This window comes from Chiloscyllium punctatum, chromosome 21, assembly GCF_047496795.1.
Source record: "Chiloscyllium punctatum isolate Juve2018m chromosome 21, sChiPun1.3, whole genome shotgun sequence".
NCBI classification, from domain to species: domain Eukaryota; kingdom Metazoa; phylum Chordata; class Chondrichthyes; order Orectolobiformes; family Hemiscylliidae; genus Chiloscyllium; species Chiloscyllium punctatum.
In genome coordinates this window covers 142213-168830 of record NC_092759.1, presented here as the reverse complement: position 1 = coordinate 168830, position 26618 = coordinate 142213, and the positions used below count along the sequence as shown (strand labels likewise).

General features: G+C 49.6%; 3 protein-coding genes across 3 annotated transcripts in view; all 3 read left to right on the top strand.

The window, feature by feature from the left end:
* Window positions 1–7303, top strand: part of slc25a11 (solute carrier family 25 member 11) — a 21489-nt gene extending 14186 nt beyond the window's left edge. The window contains 3 exon segments of the mRNA XM_072591381.1: window positions 2508–2566; window positions 2569–2637; window positions 2640–7303. Coding sequence (XP_072447482.1) covers window positions 2508–2566; window positions 2569–2637; window positions 2640–2677 — 166 coding nt within the window. The 3' untranslated portion in view covers window positions 2678–7303.
* A 3798-nt stretch (window positions 7304–11101) lies between these two features.
* LOC140492491 (uncharacterized) lies at window positions 11102–22951 on the top strand. The gene is made up of 2 exons (XM_072591380.1): window positions 11102–11216; window positions 17702–22951. Exon 2 carries the CDS (start codon window positions 17704–17706, stop codon window positions 22576–22578), a length of 4875 nt encoding a protein of 1624 aa, XP_072447481.1. The 5' UTR covers window positions 11102–11216; window positions 17702–17703; the 3' UTR covers window positions 22579–22951.
* Window positions 22952–24099: 1148 nt separating this feature from the next.
* Window positions 24100–26618, top strand: part of LOC140492490 (ephrin type-B receptor 1-like) — a 59596-nt gene continuing 57077 nt past the window's right edge. The window contains exon 1 of the mRNA XM_072591379.1: window positions 24100–24238. Coding sequence (XP_072447480.1) covers window positions 24181–24238 — 58 coding nt within the window. The 5' untranslated portion in view covers window positions 24100–24180. The remainder of the gene's footprint in view (window positions 24239–26618) is intronic.

Here is a 26618-nt window from a genome sequence, read left to right as displayed (position 1 = left end):
GCATGTCCTCGGCAGAGTGGAAGGGGGAGTTGAAATGTTCAGCTATGAGGCAGTGGGGTTGGTTGGTGTGGGTAATCCCGGAGATGTTCTCTGAAGCGCTCTGTAAGGAGGCATCCTGTCTCCCCAATGTAGAGGCGACCGCATCGGGAGCAACGGATACAGTAATGCTGCCTGACCTGCTGTGCTTTTTCCAGCACACACTCTCGACTCTAATCCTCCAGCATCTGCAGTCCTCACTTGTGCCGATGAGGGACAGAGAGGGAGGAAGTGGGGACAGAGGAGTTAGACTGGTGGGAAAGGGTGAAGGGGGGTAACAAGGGGTCAAAGGTTGGACAGGTGATGATGCGAGAGAATTTCCAATCTACCATCACTGTCACCCAGTGGCAGGACTGAGCTCTCCGTGACAGTACTATCTTCTCAACCTCTCCCCCTTGCATGAATCATGCTGTCTCCTGGATCAACCTGTCTGCTTGTCTGTCTCTGTCTCCCTCTCTCTCTCTCTCTCTCTCTCTCCTTGCCCCTCTCTCTCTGTCTTTCTCTCTCTCTGCCCCCTCTGTCTGTCTGTCTGTCTGTCTCTCCCTATCTCTCTGTCTACCTCTCTCTGTCTCTCTCTGTCTCCACCCCTCTCTCTGTCTCCCCCCCCTCTCTCCCCCCCTCTCTCTGTCTCCCCCCCCTCTCTCTGTCTCCCCCCCTCTCTCTGGCTCCCCCCCTCTCTCTGTCTCCCCCCTCTCTCTGTCTCCCCCCCCTCTCCTGTCTCCCCCCCCCTCTCTCTGTCCCCCCCTCTCTCTGTCTCCCCCCCCTCTCTCTGTCTCCCCCCCTCTCTCTGTCTCCCCCCCTCTCTCTGTCTCCCCCCCCTCCTCTCTGTCTCCCCCCCTCTCTCTGTCTCCCCCCCCCTCTCTCTGTCTCCCTCCTCTCTCTCTCTGTCTCCCCCTCTCTCTCTGTCTCCCCCTCCCCCTCTCCCCCCCCCCCTCTCCCCCCCCCTCCCCCCCCCCCCCCCTCCCCCCCGTCTCCCCCCCCCCTCCCCCCCCTCTCCCCCTCCCTCTCCCCCTCCCTCTCCCCCCCCCCTCTCCCCCCCCCTCCCCCCCCCTCTCCCCCCCCTCTCCCCCCCCTCTCCCCCCCCTCTCCCCCCCCTCTCCCCCCCCTCTCCCCCCCCTCTCCCCCCCTCTCCCCCCCCTCTCCCCCCCTCTCCCCTCTCTCCCCTCTCTCCCCCTCTCTCCCCCTCTCTCCCCTCTCTCCCCCTCTCTCCCCCTCTCCCCCTCTCTCCCCCTCTCTCCCCCCTCTCTCCCCCTCTCTCCCCCCCCCCTCTCCCCCCCTCCCCCCCCCTCTCCCCCCCCTCCCCCCCCCCTCTCCCCTCCGCTCCCCGCCTCTCCCCCCCCCTCTCCCCCCCCTCTCCCCCCCCCCTCTCCCCCCCCTCTCCCCCCCCCTCTCCCCCCCCTCTCCCCCCCTCTCCCCCCCCTCTCCCCCCCTCTCCCCCCCCTTCTCCCCCCCCTTCTCCCCCCCCATCTCCCCCCCCTCTCCCCCCCCTCTCCCCCCCCCTCTCCCCCCCCCTCTCCCCCCCCCTCTCCCCCCCCTCTCCCCCCCCCTCTCCCCCCCCCTCTCCCCCCCCTCTCCCCCCCCCTCTCCCCCCCCCTCTCTCCCCCCCTCTCTCCCCCCCTCTCTCTCCCCCTCTCTCCCCCCTCTCTCTCCCCCCTCTCTCTCCCCCCTCTCTCTCCCCCCCCTCTCTCCCCCCTCTCTCCCCCCTCTCTCCCCCCTCTCTCTCCCCCCCTCTCTCTCCCCCCCCTCTCTCTCCCCCCCTCTCTCTCCCCCCCTCTCTCTCCCCCCTCTCTCTCCCCCCCTCTCTCTCCCCCCTCTCTCTCCCCCCCTCTCTCTCCCCCCCTCTCTCTCCCCCCCTCTCTCTCCCCCCCTCTCTCCCCCCCCCCTCTCTCCCCCCCCTCTCTCCCCCCCTCTCTCCCCCCCCCTCTCCCCCCCCCCTCTCTCCCCCCCCCTCTCTCCCCCCCCCTCTCTCCCCCCCCCTCTCTCCCCCCCCTCTCTCCCCCCCCTCTCTCCCCCCCCTCTCTCCCCCCCCTCTCCTCCCCCCCTCTCTCCCCCCCCTCTCTCCCCCCCCCTCTCTCCCCCCCCTCTCTCCCCCCCCTCTCTCCCCCCCCCCTCTCTCTCCCCCCCTCTCTCTCCCCCCCCTCTCTCTCCCCCCCCTCTCTCTCCCCCCCCTCTCTCTCCCCCCCTCTCTCTCCCCCCCTCTCTCTCCCCCCCTCTCTCTCTCCCCCTCTCTCTCTCCCCCCCTCTCCCCCCTCTCTCCCCCCCCTCTCCCCCTCTCTCTCTCCTCTCCCTCTCTCTCTCCCCTCTTCCCCCCCCCCCCCCCCCCCCCCCCCCTCTCTCTCTGTGTCTAATGAGAGAGTAACCCTGTGCTCCTGTGGGTCTTTATGTAGCCCAGACCTACACAGTGCGATGCCTTTAAGGATCATCCTTCACAGAAAACAGGGAGCAGAGTACCTTCCCTGCTGACCTGCTTTTTCTGATTTCTCCCAGGACGTCCTCATCCGAGTGATCCGCCAAGAGGGATTCTTCAGCCTGTGAAAGGCTTCACTCCATACTATGCCCGGCTGGGACCTCACACAGTCCTCACCTTCATATTTCTGGAGCAGATAACAAGTTTTACAAGAAATATTTCCTGGATCAGTAAAACGGTGACTGTGTGAAGCTCCCCTTCTGAAAGGGTCCTGAACTTATTCGAGAGAGTGAGGGAGGAGACTGACTGACGGGTTATATTATTTGCCAGGGCTGCAGTTTCCTTGACTATATCTTAGGTGTTGTGTTCTTATTTTATTTAGCAGACCATGAGTTGTCTGTAACTTTCTCCTGGGTTTCCCGCAGCGCTGGACTAGGTCATGGTTAATTGTCCACTGTTTGCCTGGGATGAAACGTGCCCAGTCCAGGAACCTGCTGAAGATTGAGCGCTTCGACGATGGCGCGCTAGCCTTCAACCTGTTCTCCCGACCTTTGACCCACGCCCCATTCCCCAAGCATGAGGGAGCATTCAGCCCATCGAACCTTTCAATTCTATCCCCCGCTGATCGAGGGCCCCCTTGCCTTACACTTTGCTGTCCACCTCCATTTTGACTATTCCCCAGTTGACCACTTCCCCCTCTGGTTGACATGGAGTTTTTTTTCTTTTGGATTTAGGGGGGGGGAGGTGCAGTCTGGGGGAGAGAGAGTTCCCTGTTGTAAGAAGATGTACTTCTTGCTATCACCCCACCCCCCCCCCCCCCCACCCTCCCCCACCCTCCCACAGAGTGAACCTGGCTCTGAGTTTAAGGTGCCCACACCCGTGCTCCCAGATTCTTTGTCTTGGCGTCCACCAACAAGTTTCTTGCACATGGGGGCAAAACAGTGAAAGGTTAGGGGTGGGGGTGGCGAGCGTCCGAGAGCAGGAATTCAGAGAGGCTGTGTTTGGAGCGGGTGAGGGGTGGGAACGGAGGGAGGGCCCCACAAACACGCATGACGGGCTGTCTTATTTATTTTGGTGGACCGTGAGTTGTCTGTAACTTGCCTCCCACGTTTCCCACAGCGCTGGACTAGGTCATGGTTAATCTCAAAATGTCCCTCAAGGCAGCCACAGGTCTCCTTCCAAATTGGAGCCTCTGTTGTTGGGTGACAGCGCCATTGTGTCTCTCTGTGGCTTTGCTTTGATCTGGGTGGGGGGGCGGTGGGAGGGGGGGGGGTTTCAGGGTGAAGTTCGGGCACTGTCCAACCCAGGCAGGAGTCTGGGTTCGGTCAGTGAGAGGCCTCTGATTCCCTGGGATTTCCCAGCTTATGACTGGCCCAAAGCCACCATGATGCCAGGATGGGGCATTCCAGGTAACACCCAGCCTGGACTGTCACAGGCAGGGGAGGGGGCATTGGCATTCTGTCTGGCACTGGCGTAAAGGGCACCCACACATCCATCCGTCGGTCTCCATGGTTAGCACTACTGCCTCACAGCGCCAGGGACCCGGGTTTGATTCCAACCTCGGATGTCTGTCTGTGTGGAGTTTGCACGTACTCCCCTTGTCTGCGTGGGTCTCCTCCCATTGTCCAAAGATGTACAGGTTAAGAGTGGATTGGCCGTGCTAAATTATCCATAGTGCCCAGGGATGTGTAGGTTAGGGTGGATTGGCTGTGCTAAATTGCCCATAGTGCCCAGGGATGTGTAGGTTAGGGTGGATTGGCTGTGCTAAATTGCTCCATAGTGCCCAGGGATGTGTGGGTTAGGGTGGATCAGCCATGGGAAATAGGGTAGGGTTGGATGCTCTTTGGAGGGTTGGTGTGGGCTCGATGGGCCGAATGACCTGCTTCCACACTCTGGATTCTGCGGTTCTCTGCAAATGCTTGAGCATTCTCAGTCTCTCTGCGTGTAATCACATAAGTGGGGCACACATACACAAACGTGCACCGCGCGCACTAAAGTCTTACAGCCTGACCAGTTTACACGTGAATACTCTGCTTTCTCCTGATCTCTGCCAGTTGGGCAGTTGGAGCGTCAGAATGCCCCCTGTGGGGCCGTTCAGCCTCGGTTGACCCTGCAGACTGTGTTCGGTGCTGCCTGAATCACAGGCGCTGGGGCCTGAGGATTAAGCCGATACGTTGAAATGTCACTTACGGGTGAGTAGGAGCCCAGTTAATCCCTGTTATAAACGCATTTTATTCTGTCAGTGTTGCAGTCGAGAAATGAACTTGACAGTTCATACCCTGACTCTCTAGTGAAGGACGTGCAAAGGCAGACGTGACTGTTTGCGATATAATTAAATAAGCTCAGGGCATTAAACCAGCCGCAAGGAATGTCACACAGAAACATTAACCGCACACCTATTAATATATCGCCAGCAGGCACGTCTGGCCTCTTGAATCTTCCCCTGCCTATCTGCAACATTTACCTTTGAAACAATTTGCTTTCTGTTTTCAACGCCCTCTCACAGAATCCACCGCTCGTGTCAGCCTGGGTTCAGGAGCTGTGAGCCCATAATCCTAGTGTGACTACTGAGGGATGGCTGCACTTTTGCAGTCACTGTCTTTAGGGAAGGTCTTTGCATGTCTCATTGTACTGTTGGGAGAACTCTCCCTGGCCAGTTTTCCATCGTCTCCTACCTTTGTCCTCAAAATAGTTTTGAAAAAAAAAACAAAAGTTTTTGGATCCTGCTTGCGGGTGCGTCTTGTGAAAGAAACTCCTATTATCTCTGGCCAGAAGACTTTTATATTTATAATTTAAAGCTGTCATCTCGTGACAATGTCTGAATTTGATCCCTTCGCACGAGATCCCAACTGCAGGGCTAGCACAGAGTTTCTGCTGCCACCACTCTCCCCTCCCCAAAAGTGCTTTGGAAAATTTATACTTTAAAACAGTCCCTGTTCCCAAACGCCTGCATTGTTCTGTAGCCTGTCCCTGCCCTCCTTCTGGATTCGGAAACTCAACTGTGATCAGGTCAGGTCTGTGTGGCTCTGGTTTAGAGTCATCCAGCACGAAACAGGCCCTTCGGCCCAACCAGTCCATGCCGACCATATCCCAAACTAGACTAGTCCCACACCTGCCTGCTCCTGACCCATATCCCTCCAAACCTTTCCTATTCATGTCCTTATCCAAACGTCTTTTAAATGTTGTAACTGTATCTGCATCCACCACTTCCTCAGGAAGTTCATTCCACACACGAACACCCTGTGTTTAAAAAAGAAATTGCCCCTCACCTCATTTTTTAACTCTTTCTCCTCTCACCTTTTCAAAAGAAGAAGCCCCCTAATCTTGAAATTGTCCAGCCTAGGGAAGAGACACCTGCCAATCACCTTATCTATACCCCTCATGATTGTATACACTAATATAAGGGCATCTCTCAACCTCCTACACTCCGGTGAAAAAAGTCTCAGCCTCTCCTTGCAACCCAAACGCTTTCTCCTCTCCCTTACGCCCGTAATCTTGCAACCTCCATGGAGCAGGGTGTGTTCCCTGTTCCCACCCCGCCCTTCTCTTGCCTGCTCCCACCACCTCGTCTGTCCCAGTGGAACGGCCGTGAAGGTACAAATCACCCACTGGAAGGCGCAAGGTTTTCCTTAAGTTGAAGCCAAACAAACCGCTAGCACCAACACGCCAACCCCGTGCTCCCCATCCACTGACCCTTTGAGGTCCTGCAGCACCATTCTGGAGGTGGTCAGGAGAGTTTCTCCTATTGTGTCTCTCAGTCTACATCCAGCTGCAGCTTTTTGGGAGGTGTCTGCATATCGATTGCAACGTTTCTTATGTTTCAGCAGGTGGTTGCACTTCAAAATAAAGGTTATTAACTAGATAAAGCTTTGTGATAGTCAGTGGGTGATGCTATAGAACTTATATATTTTTTTCCTAACGTGCAGATGTCCCCCTGCCATCCATTGAATTCACATTTTAAAAAAGCATATATCATGAAAATGTTTTAAGTCTAAACATACGGTTAAAAAGAAAATTGATATGATTTGCTTCAAAGCTCAAAACCTTTTGGGAGTTTTTTAAAATCTCTAGAATAAGCTCCAAGAGCAAGACATCTCACTGTCACCACCCAGAAGGTGTGCTTCTTTGGGATTGATCACGATCACCGATCAGAATTAATTACCGAGTTCGTGAGACGTTTCGGTACTCTGGGTAAATGTCGGAACTGACGAATCTGTTACTCCTGGATTTAAACGTCGCTGGAAAGGAATGACGTGTTACCTTTGTGTTATTCTCATCAGGACAAACGCAAGAATGCAAATTTCCAACAGTCTCATGATTTGGACTGCGGTTTAAAACAAAAGTGGGGGGGGGGGGGGGGGGGGAGATCTTAATTGGACCCTTTATTTCGGTGTCCCGAGAGGAGCCTATCGCATTCTCTGCTGCCATCAGCTAATTTTCTATTTGAATTTTGGCATTCTTGCCATTTGTCCTGATTAGTTCAAGCTGCAGAATGTGTCTGCCTTTTCAGCAGGATTCCAGTTCTGTGCTGTAAAGGCCTCTTGAATCTAGACTTGTTTCTCACACAGCAGCTCATCAAAGGGACTCCTTTTCCTCAGCAAGGAGGAGGATATAGAGTTTGAACAGGGGTTTGTTATGTGCTCTGCTCTGAGCGATCTCTGTGATCATGTATCCCCACCTAACATGACAATCCTCCAAAGATATTGTTGGCCCATTCTGTGTCCTATCTCCAACAGGAAGGGGACACTGTGGGTGTCTTTAAGCTAAAGTTGATGTTTGATCATGTGATGTGTACTTTTTGAGAAAGTGAGGATTTCTTTTTGAAAGTCCTGTCCTGACAATAATCTATTATTGGTTGAAGTGTGTGCATTTACATCCCCTTCCTTAAGAGGTGAGAGCCACTATTGACTTCAAAGCAAGACAGATTAGACAGTCCCATCTTAGCTTCCCAATTCTCCCAGCTTCCATCTTGTTCACTAAGCACGCACATACACTGTCTCCTGCAGCACAGCATTCAAAGGAGCCTTGCTAAGTCTGAATTTGTTCCAATATCTTGCAAGTTCTGCTGTGGAAGTGCAGTGTTGGAGTGGAGTGGACAACTTCAGAAGTCAAACGACACCAGGTATTGTAGTCCTGGTTTATTTAGAATCCCGGGCTTTCAGTGCGCTGCTCCTTCGTCAAGTGAAGTGGAAGGAGGCACAGAATATAGAGGCGGAGAGATAATGGCAAGATAAATCCACGAGAGAAGTTCTGACCTGGTGAAGCAGCCCACCCCACTTGTCCCAACAAAGCCGGAGAGCTCAGATTAGATGCTGCCAAGAATGACCAAGGGACTAATGGAGGATATTCTTCAGTGTGGCAGAAGCAGTCAGTATTGTACCGTCGCTGTTTAACCATCTTTTTGTCAGTGTTCCATATCTCAGTCGCACAGCTTTGTGATATGCAGGGCAAATGGGAACAATAGAGAGGGGGGATAGAGAAATAGCCGCTGGAAACTGCCCCTCCATCCCCTTTCGCTGTTGGCAAGGACTTGCGGGCAGGTCCTAGGTCCTGCCTTTAAAAACAGACAAAGGTCTTCCATGTGATGCTGCTGTCCCAGACAGCCAGCATCCTATTGGCAACCGACCCCTGACCCCCCCCAGTCCAGGTGCTCAGAATCGTGAGGGGGTCTCAGGGAGTAGGTTGAAAGGATCTCTTGCTGTTTGAATATAAAAACAAGGAGCGGTGCCGGTTCAAGGGAATTTGCAAAAGAACAAGAGGCAATGCAGGAGGGGCAAAAAAAAAGTTTATTTTTTGACATGGCGAGAGATTGGAATCTGTAATGCGGTGGACCGGGTTCGGTCAAGGCTTTTGGGAGTGAAGATAATAATGTTTGCCTTGCTACAGGGTGAGTCACCTGTGGAGAGCCAGCATGGACAAAATGGGCCAAATGGCCTCCCTCTGTGCCCTAGGAAAAGCTGTGCTGTTCCGCCCCTTTGCTGGCGTGATTTACGTACAACCCGAAATGAATCAAACTCTTATCATTCCATCCGTACACATCCCTTTTGTTTTAAGTCTCCATTAGGCTACCCTGAAGTAAATAGATGGAAGTGCTTGATCTGACTTTGTAGTTAACAAGGATCTCCCAATTATAGATAAGGAGACTTTTCTTTCCCTCTGGGAGTTGGTTAGTGTTTGGAATGCTCTTCCAAGAGAACAGCAGAGGTTGGGACTTTGAAGGCCGAGTTAAGCATTTAGCAGACCAGAATGCTGAGGGTCATAGTGGGAGAGACAGGAATGGGGTTAAGGCTACATTGAACGATTTATATGAATCATACAAAGCATCCAAGGTTAGCCTGCAGTACTGAAAGCAAATTGCATGTTGCCCTTAAGTGCGTGTATGGAATAAGCTGCCAGAGGAAGTGGTGGAGGCTGGTACAATTGCGACATTTAAAAAGGCATCTGGATGGGTATATAAATAGGAAGGGTTTGGAGGGATATGGGCCGGGTGCTGCAGGTGGGACTAGACTGGGTTGGAATCTGGGTGGCATGGATGAGTTGGACCGAAGGGTCTGTTTCTGTGCTGTACATCTGTATGAATCTTAAATGGAGTAGAAGGGTACGGAGGTTTTGCAAATGGCACTAGCCATACCACAGCAGGAGTACTGTGAAGAGACTTGGGCCCTTTATGTGAGGGAAGATATACTGGCATTGGAGCCAGTCCAAAAAAGATTGAGGCCAGGATTAGAGGGATTGTTTTATGAGGAAAGATTTGAGTAGGTTGGGTCTGTACTGTTTTGGATTTGATAAGAATAACTTGTGACCTTATTGAAAGATACACGATTCTTATAGGCTTTGTTAGGGTAAACGTGGAGAGGGTGTCTCTCCTTGTGGGGGAATCTAGGACCAGAGGGCCATCACCTCAGAATAAGGGGCCACCCATTTCCGACAGAGATGAGAAGGGCTTCTTTCACTCAGAGGGGAGTGGAAATCCTTACAGCAGAGAGCTATTGCAGCTGGTTCATTTGTTATATTCAAAGCTGATTTTTAATCAGGGAGTCAAGTGTTGTGGAGAAAAGGCAGGAAAATGATTATTCATCTTGGCCAATATCAGAACAGACTCAATGGGCTGAGTGGCCTCCTCCTGCTATATTTTATGACAGAGAGGCAACTTGTTACATCTTTTCTTTAAATCAGTAATCATTCCTATAACTCCTCTGGTTGAAGTGAATCTGTACCTTGGGGACACCCATTTAAAAGCTGACCTTTTTTTATTGTGTTTTGGATTGTGGACAGATATGGGAGAAGAGAGGTTGAAAGGACGACTGGATATTTTAAAACCCAACACTCAGTGTAAGTGCTGTTTGCACAGCTGCTTGTTTAAGCAGGAATGGAAAACCCTGTTTGCAGACAAACTGGAGTAAAGAGGTGTGTAGGATTGAACCAGTTACTAATGCTAAGAGACTGATTGGTCAGTGGCTTGGTGACAAGTTATTGATGCCAAGGAGCTGATTGGTCAGTGGCCTGGTGACCAGTTATTGATGCCAAGGAGCTGATTGGTCAGTGGACTGGTGACCAGTTATTGATGACAAGGAGTTAATTGGTCAGTGGACTGGTGACCAGTTATTGATGCCAAGGAGTTGATTGGTCAGTGGACTGGTGACCAGTTATTGGTAACAAGTAGCTGATTGGTCAGTGGACAGGTGACCAGTTATTGATGCCAAAGGCTTATTTCAGTCATCCAGCGTGGAAACAGACCCTTCGGCCCAACCAGTCCATAATCCCAAAATAAACTAGTCCCATCTGCCTGCTCCCACACCATATTCCCCCAAACCTTTCCTATTCATGTACTTATTTAAATGTCTTTTGTAACTGAACCTGCATACACCACTTCCTCTGAAGGTTTGTTCCACACAAACCGCCCTCTGTTAAAATAAAAGTTGACCCTCGTGTCTTTTTTTAAATCTTTCTCCTCTCACCTTAAAAAATATACCCCCCAGTCTTGAAATCCCCCCCCCACCCCAGGGAAAAGACTTTTGCTGTTCACTTTATGCATGCCCTTCATGATTTTGTAAACCTCAATACGGTCACCCCTCAACCTCAAACGCTCTAGTGAACAAAATCCTGGCCTCTCCTTCTAACTCAAACCCTCCATTCCCAGCAACGTCCTGGCAACTCTCTTCTGAATCCTTTCCAACTTGATAAGATCCTTCCTGTAACAGGACAACCAGAACTGGAGACAATGCTCCACCTCACCAATGTCCTGTGCGACCTCAGCATGACATCCCAACTCCTATACTCAAAAAGGTGTTTATCAAGGTAGGTATTCCTGGGATCTTGCTGTGTGCAACTTGGCTGATGCGTTCCTTACATTACAATGTTTCAAAGGGACTTCATTGCCTGCGATACGCTCTGTGGGCCAGGAAGGAGCTGTGCAATCACACTTCCACCCCCCATCGAACGGCATAGCCTGTGGGTTTGTAAACAGTGCTTGATGGACGGGCGTAGGTTATTCCAATTCCTGTCGGGCTGTGTCATTACTGAGAGGAAGGGGAGGGAGTGGGGGTGGGGTGAGGAATGGTAGGAGGAGGGTTACTTCCTCTTGGAGATCAGGGATAGAGGACACTGTGTGCCAAGCCCAGCATCCATTCCCCGGCTGTGTTCAAGCTGGAGATATCTCGGGTTTTCAAGATCCACTCATACTTTGGAGCATCGCACTGAAGCTTTTGTGTTCGCAGACGCTACGTTCTTACAGGACATCACCCTTCGAGGGAGGGGACGACGGTGGTCTTCAGTAAGTGCTGACATTTCTCTTTGAATCCCAGGGTTCCCCCTAAGTGGTACTAGGGGCGCTGGGAAGCATCCAGAGTCTGGTCTTGAACACACTGGGTCCGATTGACCACAGATAATGGGCACAGCGGAGAATATCCTCGGAGCTGGGAAATCCAGGTCCAAGTCCCACTTCTGGACTCGACGCTTGACGATGTGGGGTGGTCATAAACACCATCTTGATCATCGGCTTGTAATTGCTTCCAACACATGGCAGTGACAGCTGGGGGGAACGGGGAAAGACTCCTAGGCAGACCCACACTGGGTAGAGAAATGGAGAGTCCCTGGTGGCACACTGCCACTACAGCTCAGACCTCGCCACCCCTCATCAGGGAAGTGGACCAGATCGATGCCAACAACAGTCTTCAATACACTGGGACTTACCACCTTGTTCCTTCCCTGGTTGGAAAGCGTAGGGCTACAGGTCAGAGCTGGGAACTGGACGAGAAGACCCAGACTGAATTCTGCTCCCAAAAGTTTAGAGTCCCCCCCCCCACCTCCCATACCTTGATAAGAAAGGAGGGCCCCCACCCCCATCAGCCCCTGAAACTTTGTAATCTCCTCCTTGCGTCACCATCTCTTTCTCCTACCATGCTCCCTCAAACCTCTGTATTTCCCCAAAGCCTTGCCTCATTTATCCTCCTGCCCGATTTCACTGTCTTGGGTAAACGTGACTGTTGAACACTCTCGAAAGGATTTACAATGTTAAAGGCGCTGTAGAAATGTAAGATGTTGATGTGGTTTACAATGTAGAACCCACAATGTTGCAGCAATTGCTTCTAAGCTTGTAGGTCCTTGTGGAATTACTCATATATTGCTCCCTTCCGTGTGTGTGTGTGCATTTGTGAATGTGTCTAACTGTGTGTCTGTGCGTATCTGTTTTTGTGAGTGTGTCTGCCTTTGTATGTGTATATGTACATGTGTCTGTGTGTGTTAGAGAGAGAGAGAGTCAGTGTGAATATCTTTGAGACCGTGTACAATTATTTACTTTTTGTGTGATCACTGTGGGAGCTGATCTTGACCACTTCATACCTTTATGTTGGAGATTTTTATCCATTTTTGTGGGAAACACTGGCTGGGGACAGCATTTGTTGCCCTGTCCCTAATTGCCTCTTGAGAAGGTGGGGGTGAGCTAACTCCTTGAGCCGCTGCAGTCCTGTGTGATGTAGGGACTCAGTGTCGTTAGGGAGGGAGTCCCAGGATTCTGACCCAGCAACACTGAAGGAACGGCCCGATATATTTCCAAGTCGGGATGGTGAGTGGCTCAGAGGGGGACTTACAAAGGTAGTGTTCCCATGTATCTGCTGCCCTTGTCCTCCAGATGCTTCGGGTTGTGAGTTTGGAAGATGCTGTCTGAGGAACCTTGGTGAATTCCTGCAATGCATCTTATCAATGCAGACTTAAGGATGTGTGACGCACGATGAAGCCATTGACCTTAGTTATCTCGGAGAGAGAAGTTGCCTCAGCCTCACTTGCTCCTCTTCAGTAATGATTGACGTGCGAGCGTGTTCCAGTGAGTCAGTGAGAGCAGCGAGAGAGAAAAACAGGATGTGGCTCTATCACCAAGCCCGCTTGCTAATCTGGAGCCAGAGACAGAATCACCCCTATCTTTCTCCTCCATAAGTAGCAGAGGCACAGTGATCACTTCAGAATTCAAATGCAAAGCACTGACCCATTTCCTTCCTCTGCCCCCCCCCCCCCCATAGGAACTGGGAATTATTACAACATTCTGGTCTCACAGCTGCTTGGCACCCCCCGGCCCTGCTAAGACATGTCACTGCTGCCAAAGAGCTGGTCTAATGAAGTGCATCCATTACCCAGCAGCCCCTTGTTCTTACCCACATCATGTCTCCTTCACCTGTCCCTCTGGCTGTTGCTGAGCTGCGTTGGCGGCTGGTCCATCACCATCTAGATTTGGAAAGCCTCACCCGAGAGTGCAGATTCCTCCTGGCCACATTTCCAACTGTCTGTACACCTTCCTCTCCCGCCATCTCTCCTCCTTCAATTTGGGCCTGATTCCCATCGCTCCTCACATGCCTTCAGCCTCAAAGAGTCCCAAACTCTGGAATTCTCTCCCTAAATAAAACTCATGGTCCTCTGTGTCCCTCTTCCTTGGCAACTCTCCAAACTTCTGACCAAGATTTTGGTCATCTCTCCAAACATCTCCCGAAGCAATTGAGGGATTAAGTGTTGTTTGGTAACAATCCTATGAAGGGGTTCCTTGTATTGTAGGTGCTATATGAATTCAAACCGAAAGACAGGGAATCACAGTGATCATTTCAATGAATCTTGACCCTGACTCTGATTGTTTCATCCTTATGCCTTCACCAACTGAACCGTGGAAACAGAAGATAGCGGGTTCAGTCCCAAGCCCTCCGTTGAGAGACCTGGTTATGACTGTAGCAGCAGCAGACTCTGTGTCTGTTATTGAGTGTCATAGGGACAGGATCTGACACTTCAGGCTGTCTAACCCAGTGGCCTTCACGACTGTTCGCTCCAGTTCCCTGCCTCAGATACAGCTAAAAGAGGTAGAAACCAAACCGGCCAAGGAGCGAACAGCTAGAGGTGACTACAAACAGCCTAGAGTCACATGTAGACACTCATAGAGTCATGTAGAGCATGGAAACAGACCCTTTGGTCCAACCCGTCCATGCCGACCAGATATCTCAACCCAATCTAGTCCCACCTGCCAGCACCCGGCCCATATCCCTCCAAACCCTTCCTATTCATATACCCATCCCAATGCCTTTCAAATTTTGCAGTTGTACCAGCCTCCACCACATCTTCTGGCAGCCCATTCCATACACGTACCACCCTCTGCGTGAAAAAGTTGACCCTTAAGGTCTCTTTTATATCTTTCCCCTCTCACCCTAAACCTATGCCCTCTAGTTCTGGACTCCCCAACCCAGGGAAAAGACTTTGTCTATTTATCCTATCTATGCCCCTCATGATTTTATAAACTTCTATAAGGTCACCCCTCAACCTCCGATGCTCCAGGGAAAACAGCCCCAGCCTGTTCAGCCTCTCCCTCTAGCTCAAATCCTCCAACCCTGGCAATATCCTTGTAAATCTTTTCTGAACCCTTTCAAGTTTCACAACATCTTTCTGATAGGAAGGAGACCGGAATTGCATGCAATATTCCAAAAGTGGCTTAACCAATGTCCTGTACAGCCGCAACATGACCTCCCAACTCCTGTACTCAATACTCTGGCCAATAAAGGAAAGCATACCAAACGCCTTCTTCACTATCCTAGATACCTGTGACTCCACTTTCAAGGAGTTCAGCTATGAACCTGCACTCCAAGGTCTCTTTGTTCAGCAACACTCCCTAGGACCTTACCATTAAGTGTATAAGACCTGCTAAGATTTGCTTTCCCAAAATGCAGCACCTCATATTTATCGGAATTAAACTCCATCTGCCACTTCTCAGCCCATTGGCCCATCTGGTCCAGATTCTGTTGTAATCTGAGGTAACCCTCTTCGCTGTCCACTACACCTCCAATTTTGGTGTCATCTGCAAACTTACTAACTGTACCTCTTATACTCACATCCCAATCATTTCTATAAATGATGAAAAGTAGAGGACCCAGCACCGATCCTTGTGGCACTCCACTGGTCACAAGCCTCCAGTCTGAAAAACAACCCTCCACCAACACCCTCTGTCTTCTACCTTTGAGCCAGTTCTGTATCAAAATGGCTAGTTCTCCCTGTATTCCATGAGATCTAACCTTGCGAACCAGTCTCCCATGGGGAACCCTGTTGAACGCCTTACTGAAGTCTATATAGATCACATCTACTGCTCTGCCCTCATTAATCTTCTTTGTTACTTCTTCAAACATCTCAATCAAGTTTGTGAGACATGATTTCCCATGCACAAAGCCATGTTGACTATCCCTAATCAATCCTTGCCTTTCCAGATACATGTACATCCTGTCCCTCAGGATTCCCTCCAACAATTTGCCCACCACCGAGGTCAGGCTCACTGGTCTATAGTTCCTGGCTTGTCTTTACCACCCTTCTTAAACAGTGGCACCACGTTTGCCAACCTCCAGTCTTCCAGCACCTCACCTGTGACTATCGATGATACAAATATCTCAGTAAGAGGCCCAGCAATCACTTCTCCAGCTTCCCACAGAGTTCTGGGGTACACCTGATCAGGTCTGAGGGATTTATCCACTTTTATGCATTTCAAAACATCCAGCACTTTCTCCTCGGTAATGTGGACATTTTCCAAGATGTCACCATCTATTTCCCTACAGTCTATATCTTCCATGTCCTTTTCTACAGTAAACACTGATGCAAAATGCTCATTTAGTATCTTCCCCAATCTCTTGCGGCTCCACACAAAGGCTGCCTTGCTGATCTTTGAGGGGCCCTATTCTCTCCCTAGTTACCCTTTTATCCCTAATATATTTGTAAAAACTCTTTGGATTCTCCTTAATTCTATTTTCCAAAGCTATCTCATGTCCCCTTTTTGCCCTCCTGATTTCCCTCTTAAGTATACTCCTACTTCCTTTATACTCTAAGGATTCACTCGATCTATCCTGTCTATACCTGACATATGCTTCCTTCTTTTTCTTAACTAAACCCTCAATTTCTTTAGTCATCCAGCATTCCCTACACCTACCAGCCTTCCCTTTCACACTGACAGGAATATACTTTCTCTGGATTCTTGTTATCTCATTTCTGAAGGCTTCCCATTTTCCAGCCGTCCTTTTACCTGCGAACATCTGCCTCCAATCAGCTTTCAAAAGTTCTTGCCTAATACCGTCAAAATTGGCCTTTCTCCAATTTAGAACTTCAACTTTTAGATCTGGTCTATCCTTTTCCATCACTATTTTAAAACTAATAGAATTATGGTCGCTGGCCTCAAAGTGCTCCCCCACTGACACCTCAGTCACCTGCCCTGCCTTATTTCCCAAGAGTAGGTCAAGTTTTGCACCTTCTCTAGTAGGTACATCCACAAACTGAATCAGAAAATTTTCTTGTACACACTTAACAAATTCCTCTCCATCTAAACCCTCAACACAATGGCAGTCCCAGTCTATGTTTGGAAAGTTAAATTCCTCTCCCATAACCACCCTATTATTCTTACAGATAGCTGAGATCTCCTTATAAATTTGTTTCTCAATTTCTCTCTGACTATTAGGGGATCTATAATACAATCCCAATAAGGTGATCATCCCTTTCTTATTTCTCAGTTCCACCTAAATAACTTCCCTGGATGTTTTTCCGGGAATATCCTCCCTCAGTACAGCTGTAATTCTATCCCTTTATCAAAAATGCCACTCCCCCTCCTCTCTTGCCCCCCTTTCTATCCTTTCCTCTACCATTTGTATCCTGGAACATTAAGCTACCAGTCCTATGCATCCCGGAGCCATGTTTCTGTAATTGCTAATGATATCCCAGTCCCATGTTCCTAACCATGCCCTGAGTTCATCTGCCTTTCCTGTTAGGCCCCTTGCATTGAAATAAATGCAGTTTAATTTATTAGTCCTACCTTGTCCCTGTCTGCCCTGACTGTTTGACTCACTTCTGTTCTCAGCTGTACCAGTCTCAGATCGATCTCTTTTCTCACTATCTCCCTGGGTCCCACCCCCCACCCCCTCCCCCAATTACTAGTTTAAATCCTCCCAAGCAGTTCTAGCAAATCTCCCTGCCAGTATATTCGTCCCCTTCCAATTTAGGTGCAATCCGTCCTTCTTGTCCAGGTCACTTCTACCCCAAAAGAGATTCCAATGATCCAAAAATGTGAATCCTTCTCCCACACACCAGCTCCTCCACCATGCATTCATCTGCTCTATCCTCCTATTCCTGCCCTCACTAGCTCGTAGCACTGGGAGTAATCCAGATATTACTACTCTTGAGGACCTCCTTTTTAAATTCCTGCCTAACTCTCTGTAATCTCCCTTCAGAATCTCAACCTTTTCCCTTCCAATGTCGTTGGTTCCAATGTGGACAATGACCTCTTGCTGGCCCCTCTCCCCCGTGAGAACATTCTGCACCCTCTCTGAGACATCCTTGATCCTGGCACCAGAGAAACAACACACCATTTTGATTTTTCTCTGCTGGCCACAGAAACGCCTGTCTGTACCTCCGACTACAGAATCCCCTACCACAATTGATCTCTTGGAAGCCGACGTACCCCTCGTTGCATTAGAGCCAGTCTCAATATCAGAAACTTGGCTATTCATGCTACATTCCTCTGAGAGCCTCCTACATTTTCCAAAACAGCATACTTGTTTGAAATGGGGATAGCCACAGAAGACTCCTGCATTACCTGCCTGTTTCTGCTACCTTTCTTAGCGTTAAGGGTGAAACATTAATAAATTCTGTTTGAGGATTACTTTCAGAATCCCAATCCCCAAGGTTAGTTACTCCCGTAGAGTCTGATTAGAAACTTTGGAGTGCAAGTCAACATTTCCAATTGTTTGTGCTTTTATCTTTTAGGAATGTGGCCATTGAGGATAATAAACCTTCCAGCGATCTGTTGTCTATTTCTTCTCAAGGTTTGCCTAACTACACCTCAGTGCAAACCCTACATGGACCTAGCAGGTAAACCAGGGATCAACTGTAGTCATCGCTCCCTAGTGTCTGTCCCTCGTTCTCTCCCACTGGACACAGAGATCCTCTTACTGAGCTACAACAATCTCACCACGGTGGCTTTAAGCTCATTTGTAATCCTCTCAAAACTCAAAGACATAGACCTTTCCAACAACATGATTCAACACTTTGACTCGGATTTTCCTCTCCCGGTAGTAAAGTTAGATCTCTCGGCAAACTCCTTGACCAGAATTCCCGACTTCAGCAACCTCCGGAATCTCAGAAAGCTCATCCTCGATCACAATAAGATACAGGTTCTCCCTGAGGGAGCTTTCAAAGACCTGGTGTCACTGGAGGATCTGAGTCTCAGCGGAAATGCAATCCGGGTTATCCCTGACAACATCTTTGACCCTCTCGAGAACCTCAGATACTTAACCCTGTCTGCAAACAACATCGAGAACTTTGGTGTAAATGCACTGGACGATCTGGAAACTCTGGATACATTTGATATCTCAAACAACAACCTGCAATCAATTCCTCAGAATTTTCCGAATGTGTTTGCACCCTACATCTACCTTTACAATAATCCATGGCACTGTCAGTGTGACACTGTGGAACACCTGACTGAATGGATTCAGGTCAATGATGGTAACATCTATAACAGCAGAAAGGAGGTTGATTTAAAGAGTGTTGTTTGTTCAACTCCACCAGAATGGTTTGGGACGCCAATTATCGATTTCCCTTTTGAGCAAATCTGTCGGATCGTTACAACGCCCGTAATGGTCCCTCAGACATCCACTGTTACGGAAAGACCCCAAATCACCACTACACACAGGCACTTAATAACAACACTTCCTCTGGGGGCTTGTGCTGGATACACTGATCTAGCAGGTAAACCAGGGATCAACTGTAGTCATCGCTCCTTAGTGTCTGTCCCTCGTTCTCTCCCATTGGACACAGAGATCCTCTTACTGAGCTACAACAATCTCACCATGGTGGCTTTAAGCTCATTTCAAATCTTCTCAAATCTCAGTGACCTTGACCTTTCCAACAACATGATTCAACACTTTGACTCGGATTTTCCTCTCCCGGTAGTAAAGTTAGATCTCTCGGCAAACTCCTTGACCAGAATTCCCGACTTCAGCAACCTCCGGAATCTCAGAAAGCTCATCCTCGATCACAATAAGATACAGGTTCTCCCTGAGGGAGCTTTCAAAGACCTGGTGTCACTGGAGGATCTGAGTCTCAGCGGAAATGCAATCCGGGTTATCCCTGACAACATCTTTGACCCTCTCGAGAACCTCAGATACTTAACCCTGTCTGCAAACAACATCGAGAACTTTGGTGTAAATGCACTGGACGATCTGGAAACTCTGGATACATTTGATATCTCAAACAACAACCTGCAATCAATTCCTCAGAATTTTCCGAATGTGTTTGCACCCTACATCTACCTTTACAATAATCCATGGCACTGTCAGTGTGACACTGTGGAACACCTGACTGAATGGATTCAGGTCAATGATGGTAACATCTATAACAGCAGAAAGGAGGTTGATTTAAAGAGTGTTGTTTGTTCAACTCCACCAGAATGGTTTGGGACGCCAATTATCGATTTCCCTTTTGAGCAAATCTGTCGGATCGTTACAACGCCCGAAATGGTCCCTCAGACATCCACTGTTACAGAACGACCCCAAATCACCACTACACACAGGCACTTAATAACAACACCATCTCTGGGGGCTTGTGTTGGATACACTGATCTAGCAGGTAAACCAGGGATCAACTGTAGTCATCGCTCCTTAGTGTCTGTCCCTCGTTCTCTCCCATTGGACACAGAGATCCTCTTACTGAGCTACAACAATCTCACCATGGTGGCTTTAAGCTCATTTGAAATCTTCTCAAATCTCAGTGACCTTGACCTTTCCAACAACATGATTCAACACTTTGACTCGGATTTTCCTCTCCCGGTAGTAAAGTTAGATCTCTCGGCAAACTCATTGACCAGAATTCCCGACTTCAGCAACCTCCGGAATCTCAGAAAGCTTATCCTCGATCACAATAAGATACAGGCTCTTCCTGAGGGAGCTTTCGATGACCTGGTGTCACTGGAGGATCTGAGTCTCAGCGGAAACGCAATCCGGGTTATCCCTGACAACATCTTTGACCCTCTCGTGAACCTCAAATACTTAACCCTGTCTGCAAACAACATCGAGAACTTTGGTGTAAATGCACTGGAAAACAAGGAGTATTTAGACGTATTTGATATCTCAAACAACATCCTGCAGTCAATTCCTCAAAACTTTTTGAAAATCTTAGCTCCCTACATCTACCTTTACAATAATCCATGGCACTGTCAGTGTGACACTGTGGAACACCTGACTGAATGGATTCAGGTCAATAATGGTAGCATCTATAACAGCAGAAAGGAGGCTGATTTAAAGAGTGTTGGTTGTTCAACTCCACCAGAATGGTTTGGGACGCCAATTATCGATTTCCCTTTTGAGCAAATCTGTCGGATCGTTACAACGCCCGTAATGGTCCCTCAGACATCCACTGTTACGGAAAGACCCCAAATCACCACTACACACAGGCACTTAATAACAACACCACCTCTGGGGGCTTGTGCTGGATACACTGATCTAGCAGGTAAACCAGGGATCAACTGTAGTCATCGCTCCTTAGTGTCTGTCCCTCGTTCTCTCCCATTGGACACAGAGATCCTCTTACTGAGCTACAACAATCTCACCATGGTGGCTTTAAGCTCATTTGAAATCTTCTCAAATCTCAGTGACCTTGACCTTTCCAACAACATGATTCAACACTTTGACTCGGATTTTCCTCTCCCGGTAGTAAAGTTAGATCTCTCGGCAAACTCCTTGACCAGAATTCCCGACTTCAGCAACCTCCGGAATCTCAGAAAGCTCATCCTCGATCACAATAAGATACAGGCTCTTCCTGAGGGAGCTTTCGATGACCTGGTGTCACTGGAGGATCTGAGTCTCAGCGGAAACGCAATCCGGGTTATCCCTGACAACATCTTTGACCCTCTCAAGAACCTCAGATACTTAACCCTGTCTGCAAACAACATCGAGAACTTTGGTGTAAATGCACTGGACGATCTGGAAACTCTGGATACATTTGATATCTCAAACAACAACCTGCAATCAATTCCTCAGAATTTTCCGAATGTGTTTGCACCCTACATCTACCTTTACAATAATCCATGGCACTGTCAGTGTGACACTGTGGAACACCTGACTGAATGGATTCAGGTCAATGATGGTAACATCTATAACAGCAGAAAGGAGGCTGATTTAAAGAGTGTTGGTTGTTCAACTCCACCAGAATGGTTTGGGACGCCAATTATCGATTTCCCTTTTGAGCAAATCTGTCGGATCGTTACAACGCCCGAAATGGTCCCTCAGACATCCACTGTTACAGAACGACCCCAAATCACCACTACACACAGGCACTTAATAACAACACCATCTCTGGGGGCTTGTGCTGGATACACTGATCTAGCAGGTAAACCAGGGATCAACTGTAGTCATCGCTCCCTAGTGTCTGTCCCTCGTTCTCTCCCATTGGACACAGAGATCCTCTTACTGAGCTACAACAATCTCACCATGGTGGCTTTAAGCTCATTTGAAATCTTCTCAAATCTCAGTGACCTTGACTTTTCCAACAACATGATTCAACACTTTGACTCGGATTTTCCTCTCCCGGTAGTAAAGTTAGATCTCTCGGCAAACTCCTTGACCAGAATTCCCAACTTCAGCAACCTCCGGAATCTCAGAAAGCTCATCCTCGATCACAATAAGATACAGGCTCTTCCTGAGGGAGCTTTCGATGACCTGGTGTCACTGGAGGATCTGAGTCTCAGCGGAAACGCAATCCGGGTTATCCCTGACAACATCTTTGACCCTCTCGAGAACCTCAAATACTTAACCCTGTCTGCAAACAACATCGAGAATCTTCCCAGCAACTCACTGCACAACTTAAAAAGTCTGACAACATTAGATGTCTCGGATAACCAGCTGAGAACAATCCCTCCAGATTTCTTAGAGGGACACCCCATGCTGTATTTGTGTCTGTCTAACAATCCGTGGCTCTGTGATTGTAGTATTCAGTACCTAACGGAATGGATCAGGGCTAGGAATAAATTCAATAGTGGAGGAACCTTCAACACCACAGACACTGTTTGCAATGACCCCCCTGCAATGAGGGGACTGTCCTTCCTTGAGCTGCACCCATCAGAGCTGTGCACCACTAGCCTTCCTGGATACACGACCCTGACAGTTCTCAGCACTGCAGGCCTGCAGACCACCACATGGCTCCTGAGCCCCGGTCCTGATGTGGCTGCTAACCGCTGGGCGCCATCTTTTGCCCTCCTTGAGGCACTGAGCATGCTCAGATGGAGCTGCTTCCTTCTCTTCCTCCTGCACGGCCTCTGGTTCCTCCTTCTGCTGCTGGAGAGTGGTTTGCTCCTGTTCTACACCCTCCACTTCCACCACCGGGGATACGTGCCCATGAAGCGTCTTGCCAGGAAACGCCTTGGCATCCGACTGGTGAGGTACAGCCTGCTGGTGCCCACCCCTCGCCAGATCTACCCTGCCCTCAGCCCCTTCGGGGAGCCGGGAGTCACGGAGGAGGCCAGTAGCGGCCATCCACCGGACAGTGTCTTGGGGCCACAGTTGAAGGCCCCTAGGCCCTCTTCCGATCAAGCTCCTGGACGGTCGTGGACGGTCAACTCCGACAAAGCCTGTGAGGTTCGCGATTAAGCCCCTGGGGGTCTGAATTTGCCCCGGCATCATCTCTACTGGCAAATGCAACAGCAAACTGGCACCTGTGGACCACTCGATCAGATCCTCCGGATCATCAAGAGGCCGACATAGAACATTCCAGCCCAGTACAGGCCCTTCAGCCCTGAAAGTTGCACCGACCTGTGAAACCAATCTGAAGCCCATCTAACCTACACTATTCCAATACCATCCATATGTTTAGCCAATGACCATTTAAATGCCCTTAACGTTGGCGAGTCCACCACTGTTGTAGGCAGGGCATTCCACGCCCTTAATACTCTCTAAGTGAAGAACCTGCCTCTGACACCTGTCCTGTATCTATCACCCCTAAAGCAAAGTTTAAAAATCCCCCAACACCAGGTTATAGTCCAACAGGTTTATCTGGAAGCACTAGATTTCGGAGCGACACTCCTTCATCGGGTGGTTGTGGAGCAGGATAATTAGACACAGCGTTTATAGCAAAAGGTCTCAGCGTAATGCAACTATTATGATGTATTGAATAAACCTGGATTGCTGTTAAGTCTTTCATCGTTTAGAATGGGTTGCAAGTTTCGGTTCATTAGTATGTAAATCCCAGAACTTTTTTCCAGTCACATTCTCAGGAAGACAATTTCTGTGTCTCATTATCCTGCTCCACAACCACCTGATGAAGGAGCATCGCTCCGAAAGCTAGTGCTTCCGAATAAACCTGTTGGACTATAACCTGGCGTCGTGTGATTTTTAACTTTGTCCACCCCAGTCCAACACCGGCACCTCCATATCAATGTAAAAACTCACTGAGTAACAGGAGCATAATGCCAGGGATATACATGTCACTGTTACACTTCATTTACAGCAGAAATCACTTCAATAATAATGTAACCTTGCCTTAAATAAAACTTATTGGCACTCACACCCTCAACTGATTACTGAGTGATACGGTGGCTCAGTGGTTAGCACTGCTGCCTCATAGCGCCTGGGACCTGGGTTCGATTCCAGCCTCTGGTGACCGTATGGAGTTTGTACAATCTTCCCTGTGTCTGTGTGGGTTTCCTCCCACAGTGCATAGATGTGTGGGTTAGGGTGGATTGGCTGTGCTAAATTGTCCCATGATGTGCAGGATAGGAAGGATGTCTATAGGTTCTGGGGGATATTGCTGGGAACAGAGGGTGGGACTTCTTTCACTTGGAGGTTGAGAGGCGACGTTTATAAGATCATGAGGGGTGTAGATAAGGTGAAGGGCAGGTGTCAGTCCCTGAGGGGATTTCAAGATTAGGGGGGCATATTGTTAAGGTGAGAGAAAAATGATTTAAAAAAAGGACATTAGGGACTTTTTTTTAAAGAGAAGGTTGTTTGTATGTGATGAGTAAACTTGCTGAGGAAGTGGTGGATGTGGGTACTGTTACAATGTTTAAAAGACTTTTGGATAAGTACATGAACAGGAAAGATTTGCAGGAATCTGGGCCGGGGCGGGCAGGTCAATGGCTTGTCGGTCAGTGCACGGTGCAAAGGTTCCCTACCGTCACCACGACCGGGAACAGTGCAGTGAGCTTCCTGCTGAACTGGGTGAGCAGGACGGTCAGATAGTCCCCTGGGAATCCCATGAACATGGACATTTGGATCTTCCTGTGCCTTGCCCCCACCGTACTGGCGGTAGAAGGTGAGTCACAAGTTCTGCTTTCCGAAGGCGTGAGACTGAATTTCCCTCCCGCAACCCCACCTCACGTGTCCCCCGCCCCCCGCCTTCCGTAATTGTGGAACTCCCCCACCCTGCCTGGCCTGTGTGCCCCAGTTGCGGGGGAAGGGGGGGGGGGGGGGCGGTGTGCAATCTCATGAGCTGTTCCACTCTGGAAGGCATCGCACACAAGCCTCACTTCTGACGTGTGTGAAATGTAAGTGTGTGAGTCTGAGCAACCGCCAAGGGACGGTGGCAGTTGCCAACTCTCTCGGGGTTGGGGGGGCAGTGGTTGGCACCTTGGAGGTTTGATCACATGACCTCACCCCACAATTCCCATTCCCCTTTGCCTGTTGGCTGCCTGGCCTTCCATCTCCATGATGACCCACCTTCCCAACCAATTGGCGGTTCCTCAGTTACTCAATTGGATGTCAGCCAAACTTGACCCTTCTTTGCCCCCCCTCCGCCAACCTTGAATGAATGAATGAACCCATGGATATCCACAGGTCCTTCAAAGTGGCCCTGCGTTTCCTCCCTATCCTGTTAGCTCCCAGCTATAGGCTGGAGATTAGTCTGGAGTCTTCAGGAGTGGCCTGGAGAGCTTGCAACTGTGGGTCACCCCATGTCCCCATCCACTAACGCTCAGGATCACAATTTTCCTTCATATCGGAAATCATTCCTGATGTTCCCTGGAATCCTGCAGCGAGTAACTCCCCTCCTGACTCCCTAAAGCCTGTCCATCATCGACAAGGAGTCAGGAGTGTGAGGGAATTACTCCTCACTTGCCTGGGATGGGTGGGGGCGGGCAGCTCCAACAACACTCAAGAAGCCCATCCAGGGACAAAGCAGCCCCCCCGCTTAATTGGCACCACATCCACAAACATCCCCTCCCTCCACCACCGACGCCCAGTAGCAGCAGTGTACAGGACGCACTGCAGAAACACACCAAAGATCCCCCGGCAGCACCTTCCAAACCTGTGACCTTTACCCTCTGGAAGGACAAAGGCAGCAGACACATGGGAACACCATTTCCTGCGTACTGCCCTCCAAATAACCCACTGCCCTGACTTGGAAATATATCGCCATTCCTTCTGTTTCGCTGGAGCAAAACCCTGAAATTTGTTTGCGTGGATGGCGGTACAGCACATGGACGGCAGCGATTCGAGAAGGTCGCTCAACACCACCTTCACAAGGGTAACTAGAGATGGACAACAAATCTTAGCCGAGCCAATCCCACCCACCCAAACCCTTTGTCACCTCCTGCAATGAACTCTTTATTTTAAAATATCACTCACGTCCCTCCACAGATGGTATTTGCATGTCAAATATATTTTCTTCCAATTCCAGAATAACACATTCCAGATCAAAGCAATGTGTCACAGGCTACAACCACCTCACTCAACAAAACACATCTCTTCATTTTCAGTGAGATCATCTTCCGAAAAAGTGAGCCACAAGAGAGCTATAAAATTGTGAAAGGCAGAGACAAAGAGGGAGAATCTGAGGTGGATGGGAGAAGAGGAGGCAAGTGAAAGGTTTATCAAGGGAATTTCAGGTTGAAAGATGAGATTAGATTCCCTACAGTGTGGAAACAGGCCCTTCGGCCCAACCAGTCCACACCGACCCTCCGAAGAGTAACCCACCCAGACCCATTTCCCTCTGACTAATGCACCTAACACTATGGGACAATTTAGCATGGCCAATTCACCCTAACCTGCACATCTTTGGATTGTGGGAGGAAACCGGAGCAAACCCGCACAGACACGGGGAGAATGTGCAAACTCCACACAGACAGTTGCCTGAGGTTGGAATCGAACCTGGGACCCTGGTGCTGTAAGGCAGCAGCGCTAACCACTGAGCCACTGTGCCACCCCTAAGATACACGTGCCAACGGTGGAGCCCCGAGCTGTGAAAGAGGCAGGGATTGGAGGAATGGGAAAGGTGTCCAACTTGGGGCAAGGCTACATGTTGGAGACAGAGAGAAGGGGCTAGATGTACAGGAGGTTATGTTGAACTTGTGTGAGACCCCAGTCAGACCTAAACTGCAGTGCAGGACACAGTTGTGGACAGCACACTGTAAGGAGGAGGTGAACTCAGTGGAGAGAGCGCAGGAGAGATTGACGAGGATGGTTCTTGGAACTTCGGTGATTGAGAGAAATTGGAGTGGTTGGGACTGCTCATCTTGAAGGGAAGGTTTTGAAAGAAGTTTATAAAGTGAGCTAGATATTGTCAACTCAGAAAAGATCGAGGAGGAGAGGGAACTGATTTATCAACGGATTTGAAAAGAAAAGAGTAAAGGCAAGGTGAGAAAAGATTTGTTTTCACTCAATGTGTTGTTAGAGTCTGGGGATGGGTGACCTTTAGG

Excerpts from the sequence above, each read along its gene's own strand:
- LOC140492491 (XM_072591380.1), top strand. The coding sequence starts at position 17,704 with ATGTGGCCATTGAGGATAATAAACCTTCCAGCGATCTGTTGTCTATTT.